The sequence below is a fragment of the Fukomys damarensis genome, unplaced genomic scaffold (assembly GCF_012274545.1).
Source record: "Fukomys damarensis isolate Sample0158 unplaced genomic scaffold, DMR_v1.0_HiC HiC_scaffold_10, whole genome shotgun sequence".
In the NCBI taxonomy this organism is placed as follows: Eukaryota; Metazoa; Chordata; class Mammalia; order Rodentia; family Bathyergidae; genus Fukomys; species Fukomys damarensis.
In genome coordinates, this window is record NW_022900922.1 from 12,589,801 (window position 1) to 12,600,461 (window position 10,661).

The following is a 10,661-nucleotide window of genomic DNA, read 5'->3' on the forward strand; positions in this document are numbered from 1 at the left end:
TGTATCCCAGGCCGGTCTCCAACTCACAGCAATCCTCCTGCCTCAGCCTCCAGAGTGCTGGGATTACAGGTGTGAGCCACCATGCCCGGCTATAGGGTTTATTCTTGATGGTCTTATTAATACTTCCTAATATTTCTCCATATGTAAAATGCTTGTGATATTTACTGGATAATGTTTGACTTTTTTAGTTGTCTGACAATTAAAATAGATTATTATAGGTTACAGGTTAAGTGATTATTTTGTTGGACTTTGTTTTGTTTTGTTTGTATGCCTGGGATTGAACTCAGGTCCTTGCGCTTGCGAGGCAGGCCACCAAACCGCTGAGCTAAATCCCCAGCCCCGAGTTCAGAATTTCTGTTGGATTTTTTTTTTCATGTTTTAAAGAATTAATATGATTACAGAAACCAAATAGTTTTTATTGAGCTTTATTGGGTGTCAGTACCTGAAAAGGGCATGATGTTTGAATTTTTTAGTTCTGACAAGTGTGTTGTAAGAACAATCTATGAAACTGACTTTGAATACTGACTTGATAGTAAAAAAATTATTGTCAGGGCATGTGGGGAGATGTTAATCAAAGAGTACAAACTTCAGTTGTGAGATGTATAAATTCTTGAAGTTTCATGTGTAGCATGACAGCTATAGTTTGTAATACTGTGTTAAATATTTGATATTTCCTGAGACTAGATTTTAGGTAGTATCATCTCTTTCCCCAAAGTATTTAACTGTGAAGTGATGGGTGTGTTAGTTAACTTCATTGTGGTTATAATTTCACAACAGATAGGTCTATAAAATGACTACATTGTACACTGTAAGCATATATATAATCTCATTTTAGAATACTCCTGTAAAGATACTCATTTATTCTAAGAATTAACATGGCCTACCAGACTCTGGAAATACAGAGGTCCTGCTGTCCTCTTAGCCATGATGTAGCTCAATGTTTTTCTTTCTCTGTCTAGAGTTTGGTTTATAGCCTCATATTAGTCATAGCCATGCCTTTGCCATCAACCACTCCGGATTTATTTCAGTAAAGCTGAAATAAATGAGTTTAGATTTATGGTAATGCTATATTTCCATAAAAAATGAAGATTCATAATGAAATATCAAATGAAATTTTATAAAACTGGAATGCTTCAGAATTATCTAGATGTGAGATAGATAATGATTGAAACGGACTCTGAATTTATAATTTTTGTAGTTGGGTGACAGATGGAGTTTATTACACAATTCTACTTTTTGTGTGTTTAAAATTTTAGTTAAAAAAATGGTAGTCTGAAAAATGTATTTGAAATAGTTTTCAGACTTTTGTGGATTAGGGAACATAAACCAAATGCACAGAAGCCAAATGATGATTAAGTAGTTGTGAGTGTTTTTTTGTTTGTTTTTGAGACAAGGTTTCCCCTATGCAGTTCAGGCAGGTATTGAACTCATTGTGGAGCCCGGAACTCACCTCAAATTCCCAGGAATCCTGCCTGAGCCTCCCAGGTGCTGGGATCAAAGGAATATGCCACTATGCCCAGCTGATGATTTAGTAGTTTAAAATTTGAAAATATAATAGAAACTATCTGAGTTTTTTCCTCTAACCTTCCTCATGAGCTGGAAATTCTATACAAGGATTTAAATCTTAAAGATTTGGTGGTGAGCCTAGAATCTAGTTTTTAAATAGTTGTTAAAAGAATGTTATATAAAAAAAAGAATGTTATTAACTGGTACATTTTCTTCCAGTTGTAAACTAAGTAAATTTTTGATTATCCAAATAATGGCAAATTTTTATTAACTTCTTTTTTTACTGAATTCATGCATTCTTTATCCAAACGTACTTGCCTAGTTTAATAATGGTATAAACAGTTTTCAATGTTCTTTTTAGGCAGAGGACTCTTTGATACTTAAAAACTCTTTTGTTTTCATAAATTATCTCTTAGGGCAACATCCTTGCATTAATGGTTTCATATTTTAACAGCCTGTCTAGTGTTTTATTTAGGATTTATAACCCTTTGTACAATTGCTGTCATTGTACAGTCAGTATTCTCGTGTTTGCAGGACTTTTAATCTCTTATATTTTTCTTATTAATTAATGTAGCACTTCAGTTCCAAGAAAAGATGTCCATGAAATTACTAGTGACACTGCACCAAAGCCTGATGCTATATTAAAACAAGGTAAGTGAAATTATAGAGAAGTTACAATTAAAAAACTGAAGTGTTTCTGAAAATTAAATTTTCATTTGTTTATACAAAAGCATTTTTACAAAAAGCCCTTAAAGTTATATTGGTTTTGTGTAATTTTTTTACTTTTGAAACACATGTGTCTTGTCACATAATTTTTTTTTTTAAGTTAAATTAGGGCCAGTAACCTGGATAAGTGGGAAGAAACTGTACCATCAACTATTAATGAATTATACTTTGGTTTTTGCCTAGGCAGTAAAATATCAGTGTCAGGAGTTGGTAGAAAAAGGAGTCAGAGCAGTTTGTTTGTCATCTTTCCCTAATGAGTACATTCCTCGCCATAAGGGATATATGTTACGTGACTATTTCTAATATTTGATTGGGGAATATGCTTCTATTACATTTATAACTTTGTTTTTGGAACAATAGATTATTTTCTTTTTGCCCTCACCCATTTAATCTAGTAATATGCTATGTACCTTGTTACAAAACGATTCGGATTTAGTTTATACTTTATTTTCATTTATTTTAACAAGGGGATAATGTCTAGCTAATTTTAGTTGATATTAATTGTTCATTTAGTTTAATTAATGTTTAACCCAAAGCAATGAGAAAATATTTTCATGATGTTTCTTTCTTTTATTTTCTTTCTTTCTTTTATTTTCTTTCTTTTATTTTCTTTCTTTTATTTTCCTTCTCTTCTCTTCTCTTCTCTTCTCTTCTCTTCTCTTCTCTTCTCTTCTCTTCTCTTTTTTTTTCTTTTCTTTTCTTTTCTTTTCTTTTCTTTTCTTTTCTTTTCTTTTCTTTTCTTTTCTTTCTTGTACTGGGGATTGAACTAAGGCCCTTGTGCTTATGAGGCAGGTGGTAGAACCACTGAGTCAAATCCTCAGCCATGATCATTTTTTAGATATTATTATATATATTACAGTGGTTATGTGCCTGGTATATAACAGTGTTTACTAATCGTTGCATAAAATATTAAATGATTACCTATGTTACAGTTGTTTTTAGTAGACAAACCTAATTTCTCTTTAAAGAAAATTGCTTTTACTCTTCTATTTTTGGTATTAGACTTGGCATTTGTAAAATGAGTACCTAATGCATAGAATTGATAGGACTAAATGATTCATGCACAATGAGCATAATGTCTGTAGTATTGCAAACAATGTCAGTGATAGCAGCATAATAGTTTAATTTATCTTGTTTAGTAAATTTTCAATTTTATTTTATTTCTTTGTTTTTGAAAAAGTGTCTTGCTAATATAGTTCTGCTGGCATTCAACTTTTAGTAACCTTCCTGCCTCGGCTTCCCCAGTGTTGGGAAAACAGGCATGTGGAACTTCACCTGGGATTTTGTTAAATATATTTTAGGCTATTTGATTGTCTTAATTTCTCCAGTTAACATACTTTTTGGTCTCTTTCCAGCCTTTGATCAGGCACTTGAATTTCACAAAAGTAGAACTATTCCTGCTAATTGGAAGACTGAATTGAAAGAAGATAGCTCTAGCAGTGAGGCAGAGGAAGAAGAGGAGGAGGAAGATGATGAAAAAGAAAAGGAGGATAATAGCAGTGAAGAAGAGGTAAATAAAAAAGTTAATATCTGTTAAAATTATAAATAACAACTGGTTAGGAAATGGCATAAAGTAAATAGTCATAAACATTTCTAGTATTAGAAATATTTAATAAAATTCTATATAGAAATAGTCTTGTGAAATTAAAAATATTAAATGTAGTTATCCTGTTAATTCAAGAATATTTCTAAATATTACTGTACTTTTCGTTCATCACATTATTAAGGAGTTGCCCACTTAATACTTTCTTTTCACCACCTACACTTGACAGCTCTTGTCTCATGGCATGTGTACATCTACATAGTTGTTGAAATACCTAGAAAAGTGTAAAGTATATCTTCCATTTAGTATTAAATGAAAAACATCAAAAATAATTAATATCTGATTCAGAGAATCTGAAATAATCATATTATAAACAGTTAACATTTATGAAATAATATGAATGAAGGAGTTAGAACTTGAGAATTTTTTTTTTTTTTTAATGTTTTTGTTTGTTTGCTTATTTGTTTTGGTACTGGAGATCGAACTTGGGTCCTTGCGCTTACAAGGCAGGCCGCTGAACCACTGAGCTAAATCCCTGGCCAGGATTTTAATTGGTGTTTATGTCTGGCTTTGACAGGCCTCTTCAGTGGTTTGCAGAGTGACTTCATAAAAGTTACTGAGCAAGATAATGATGGGTATGAATTTTGATCATGAAGTGAATTCTCTCCAGTGTGTTTAGAAATTTGTGTAATTTCTTGTCACTATATAATATTTTGATAAGTTATAAAATTTGCCATTTAACAAAACTATTGGTGAAAACAGGATGGTCTAGGGAGTAATATGTTGGAATGTAGTGAACTATGACAGTGGGTAGTATTAAAATTTTGTTGCTTTAGTCTTTTCCCTGGCTTCTTTCTATTCTTTTCTTTTTTTCTGCGGGGATGGCGGAGTGGGCACCGGGGATCAAACTTGGGACCTTGCACTTGTGAGGCAGGCAGTGGAACCACTAAGCTAAATCCCCAGCTCTTCTTTCTATTTAAAGTGGTAAAGTCATGTATTGATGTATATCTACAATCCCAGCCCTCTCAGAGGTTGAGGCAAGAAGATCTCAAATTCAAGGCCAGCCTGGCAACTCAGTGATTTGGGTGGGAGTGGTACCGGGACTCGAACTCAGGTTGTTGCACTTGCCAGGCAGGCACAGAACCACTGAGCTATCCTAGATTTGGTGAGAAGCGTGCCTCAGCATTAAAACAACACAGTGAGGCCGGTGATGTACCTCAGTGGTTCCCTCACCTACCTACCTCGCAATCGCAAGGACCCCAGTTCAATCCCTGGTACCAAAAAACAAACAAACAAAAACACACAGCAAAACAAAACGGACTGGTGATAATGGTTTTATGCAAGTTCGCTACCCAGTATTACAAAGAAAACAAAGGAAAAAAAGTTTAAAACGAGCAGTAATCCTTTATGTAAACCTGAATGGAGTGGCTTTTTGTCATTGCAGAAGTCAAGCTTCAAGCCGGGTGTGGTGGCGCATGCCTGTAATCCCAGCACTTGGGAGGCTGAGGCAGGAAGGAGGATTGCTGAGAGTTTGAAAACCAAATCAAGTTAAGCTTCAGTATAGAACCTCTTTTATGGTCTGCTCCCTGCCTCTTTTTTCCCCCCATCACTTCTTTTGGTACTTCTTCTCCTTCGACATTTATGCTATAGTAATGTCAAATTACATAGTTTCCTGCTACAAGCACCCTTTGCCTTCATCATCAGAAGCCCCTTAGTCATCTCTGTAAATGGAAACCTTCTGTGGACCATTTCTCTCCATACTTCAGGAACGTTAATTGCTATCTTTTTTGTACATATTTTTGTCATGTGTCTACATCTATGTATATGTGTATTACATGTTTATTTAGATTTATTACCTGTAGTTTTTTCCTCCCATACTCATCTATAGCTCCTCTGAGGGACTGTGTATTCTCCTATTTCTGGTGTCTACCATATTGCATGACTTGTAACGTGTAAATATTACCATACTTTTTGTTGCTAGACTTGAGTTTAACAGGTGTTTTTTTAAAAGCAAAGTGATCTCTGGTTTTAGTATTTTTTTTTTAAAGTTAAATACAAATTACACTTTTGGAAGAAGAGTATGTTTGGCAGTTTACTTAAATCATTTATGTTATTTTAATCAAATATAATGGGGCCATTTATGATAATATCTCAAGTAGACTTCTCTAGATTTATATCTGGCTTCTTAACAGAATCCAACATATATGGGCTGTATAAACTGAATAATATAGATGTATCATAAGCAGATAGTGATTGTCATTTATTATTCTCTGTTCATCTACCAACTTGCAACCTAATGATTGTTCATCGTTGTGTTTAAGTTCTTATTTTAAAATTTCACTTCCTTTGCTATACTAGCTTTTAAAATGAAAGGACAAACTTCATTAGAACAGTGGCATTAGGGATACAATTTCCAAATTGAAAAATAACCTGTTTAGATTTATTGAGAGTATAAGTTTGAATATCCTCTTTTTTTTCTACATACAATCAATAATATTTATTTATTTTTAGTTAAATTATGTCTTTTCTCTAGCAGAAATGTTCTTGAAATAACTCTGAAGTGCTATAATCTTTTAACACAGAGTTAAATAATCAGTAAAATTCTAAATGTTGACCCAGGACTAGTAAAATAATCTCTTATGCCATCATGAATATCCTCTTAATATTAAAACTGTATATTTCAGCCAGAGTAACTGTAAAACCTATCTATATATTTTGGATTATTTTGTATGCAGTTACTCTGATCATATTTTTCTAATGACAGGCTCCATATCTTTGCTTTTCCCCCCTTTTTCCTGTTTTGATTTGGCACTTTGTGTAGTGCCTACACTTGCAGGTGCTCATTAAATGTTTATTGAGTAGATGAAAGTCATTGAATTGGTGAGTTCCTCAATCTTACCTACTACCCTGCTCCTTGCAGGTTGCCTCAGGATCTGCTCCCTACTGCCTCAGCCCTTGGCCACTGCAGCAAGAAGCTAGTCCTTCCCTTGTAATTGATAATTCGGGGAACTATTTTATTACTTGAAGATTTCCCTAAGTCTGAATCTTCAGGTATTGTAGATCAAGTTCGTCCCCCACTTACTGATTACATAATCTTGAAGTACTGTACAGTGGGGCTGCCTATCATAAAGGATTCTTATAGCTACAGCTAATGGGACTCCTACTTATGTAGTTCCTTGAGAATCATTAATAGACTCTGATGTTAAATAAACCCTGACCCTATTTAATGTAAAGGAGAATAGGTCTTCAGCCTTTAACTCTGATTTAAATAATTGATCTCTGATAACAGTAAAAAGTTTGTCAAGAATTTTATGAGAACTTACTTTTGGAAATCTAACTATTGAGGTATCTTTTATATAGCATAAAATGTGTAGATTTATCTGGTTTTCAGCAGCTTGTTTGTTTGTTTGTTTATGATACTGGAGAATCAAACTCATGACCTTGTGTGCTTATAAGGCAGGTGCAGTGCCACTGAGCTAAATGCTGGGCCCTCCACAGCTTAATATTAAGAAATTATTTGGAAATGCACTTTAGAAATATTTCATTGAGTATTAGTCCTAGATATTGGCAGGAAGTCTGCTTGTGTTACTAAAATGCTAAATTGAAGAAATTAATCTTCCTTTTGTGATTAAAATTAGGAAGAAATAGAACCATTTCCAGAAGAAAGGGAGAACTTTCTACAGCAGTTGTACAAATTCATGGAAGATAGAGGTGAGTGATTTTGTTTTTATTCATCTTTAAAATTTTGGATTTCTGTGAGATAAAGTTTTAAAAATTAGAATTCAGCTTATTAAGCTTTGTGTCATTATAATTAGGACTGTTTTTTTACTGCTGATATTAAAACATGTAGCAGAGTACCTCTCATAGTAAATACAGTGAAGTTGTTGTTTTGATAGCTATTATATCCATGGACACAAATGCTTGTATCCTGTCAATCTTCCCACCTGTGGCATGCAAAGAGCTATTATATTATGAAAGAGTAGCAGAATGGAAATTGTAGTCCCATCTTATTAGCACCTACATTAAGCACTTATTAAAATCTCCTCCAAAGTCAGTTTAGTATATGTGCTGCCCAAGTGAGCACCAAAGTCAGTTTAATATTCCTAGGGTGTGTATGAGACAGAAGGATCACACTCTGTTTTTTTGTTTGTTTGTTTTTGTTTTTTAAACCACACTCTTTATGTAGGCCTAAGTCTTTTTATGACCCAGACACGTAGTAATAGAATTAAACCATGGATAGCCAGAAGGAAAGAGATGAACTTCGGCCCAGTTTATTGGATCTGCCTAATATTGTAAAAGAAGTGCAAAGACTGAGGGAAGAGAGGGTGCTAATCTTTTAAAACTTAACAGTGATGACCTATATCCTCAGTAACTGTGATCCTTACTCTCTTGATCTAGTTGATCAAAATATTTTTCTATACTAGGAAGATGGCTAGAAAAAAAACAGAGTCAGAAAATTTTCTAGGAAGGACAAAATGAATAATTAAAATTTAGAAATGCCACAGTACTCTGGGAAGTAACATTCTCTGAATCCCTCTTTGTTTTTTGTTTTTGGATTTTTTTTAGATTTTTTTAGACAGGGTCTTACTATGTAGTTATGACTGACCTGGAACTCACTATGTAGCTCAGGCTGGTCTGGAACTCACAGCGATCCTCCTCCCTCAGCCTGCAGAGTGCTGGGATTACAGGCGTGTGCCAACATGTCAGACTGAATCCCTCTTTGTAATGCAGATAAACATTGGCTCCTTATGTCTTCCTTCATCCTCATAAATGATAATGGTTACCACAATATGGTTATTTTTTCATTCCTTAATATAAAATGCTTTTGATTTCTATGTTACTTGTATGAATGGAGGCTTGGCCTACAAAGTGTACCCTTAGGCTTTTGTGTAAGATACATGAAAAAGTGAAGAAAATGAAACCTACTATTGGAGAACAGTGACAAAATATGATTAAGGGACTCATACTTTTTTTTGGAAGGAGGTTATAGATAGCAGCCTGCCTCTACCTTCTTATTTCCTCTACCAGCTTGCAATAGTTTGGTAGTTTGCATTAGTGTCCTTGCCCTCATTTTACTGTGTCAGAATGAAACAAAACTTTAGCTTCAATGTAGAGTCATTGTTTGGAGTAATAGTGAATTACTGAAATAAAAAGAAAGCATCATAAAGATTATTCTTCTTGTGATATATTTGCCCATCAAGTATTTTGGTACTATTTCTAGTTCAACCAAACTCTTTCTTATAATACCTTGTGTTTCCCCTGGTAAAACAGAACTCAGGATCTTGCTTTTGCCAGGCAGGCACAGCACCACTGAGTTACATCCCTAGCCTTCAAACCTTTTTCTTTTCTTTTTTTTTTTTGGTGTTGTTGTTTTTTGAGACAGGGTCTCACTATGTAGTGAGACTGACCTGGAACTGACTATATAGCTCAGGCTGGTCTCGAACTCATAGCAATCCTCCTGCCTCAGCCTCCCGAGTCCTGGGATTACAGGCGTATGCCATCACACCCGGCTACCTTCAAATCTTTTTCTAATTTTTAAAAACTTTGTTTTTGTTGGCATTTTATTTTGATTTACTTGGTAGTTATTCTCTTACCAGAGGGAAGAAGGTAGAATAAAATATGTGAAGTTTCAGAGATCTGATATGCAAAAACATTAGAAAGGTAACATGGACTTTTATATCATGTGTTTAACAGAAGGTGTTTTTTTTTTTCCCTTGTATATATTGCAGTGTACATATATATATTCGTTGGTATCATTTCCATTCTTGGAGATTTTACAGTGATTTATAAAATATAATGTGGAGGGCTAATTTTTTTCCATTTTCTTTTAATAGGTACACCTATTAACAAACGACCTGTACTTGGATATCGAAATTTGAATCTTTTTAAGTTATTCAGGCTTGTGCACAAACTTGGAGGATTTGATAGTGTAAGTCTTAAAATCAGAAATGAAACTTTTTATACAGCATATTTTTTAAGGTATCAGTTGTTAGTAAAATTATTGTCTATGAATACAACAATGAAAAGAAAATGGAAAATACAGTTCAGAAACAGAGCTTGTCTCCTTGGATGAAATTTAAAATTTTCTTTACAGCTTTAAAAAATATTTATTTTTATTTTTTTGTGGTATCAGGGTTAGCTTGTCTCCTTGGATGAAATTTTAAATTTTATTTATAGTTTTTAAAAATATTTATGTATGTATGTATGTATGTATTTATTTATTTATTTTTGTGGTACCAGGGATTGAACTCAGGACCTTGTGCTTTCAAGGCAGGCAGAGCACCACTGAGCTAAATCCCCAGCCCTTTACAGTTTTTTTTTTTTAAAGTGAACTTTCTAGAGTACTGATGAATTTGTCAGAATTTCATGAGAGGCCTATACATATTCAAGTCACAGTACAATCATGCTGGTGGAAGTTGTTTCTCCTTCTTTTACTAGTTTGTATCGTCCCTTGAGTGTAGAGATCTGTCTTTTTTGGGGGGCAGGCACCGGAGATTGAACTCCGGTCCTTGTGCTTTTGAGGTAGGCGGCGGAACCACTGAGCCAAATCCCTTGCCCTGTTTTATATTCTTAATCTCTTTCACAGTGCCTAATACAAAGAGAAAATGTTTGCTAACCCAATCTGAGAAAATAACTTTAAGCTCTTGCCATGATGTGTGATATGTGAATATGTTGTAGAATAAAATGTTTAGTAATTTCAGTAGAACTACTATGATTTATTAGCTTGTAAGCTTTTTGGGAATTATAAGCCTTTTAAATTTTTGTCTCTGTTACGAAATTTAAGAACCTAGATACATTTATATTAATATAGTTGGGTTTATTTAAATTTATAATGGTCCAATATTATATTTTCAGTTCTCTGAGATTTTTTTTTTTTTTTTTTTTT

General features: G+C 33.8%; 1 protein-coding gene across 3 annotated transcripts in view; it reads left to right on the forward strand.

The window, feature by feature from the left end:
• Arid4b (AT-rich interaction domain 4B) overlaps positions 1-10,661 on the forward strand; it is a 146,675-nt gene that overhangs the window by 85,691 nt on the left and 50,323 nt on the right. For all 3 annotated transcript variants that reach the window (XM_010621972.2, XM_010621970.3, XM_010621973.3), the window contains 4 exons: positions 2,081-2,157; positions 3,588-3,742; positions 7,414-7,486; positions 9,610-9,704. In XM_010621972.2, the coding sequence (XP_010620274.1) occupies positions 2,081-2,157; positions 3,588-3,742; positions 7,414-7,486; positions 9,610-9,704 (400 nt within the window). The remainder of the gene's footprint in view (positions 1-2,080; positions 2,158-3,587; positions 3,743-7,413; positions 7,487-9,609; positions 9,705-10,661) is intronic.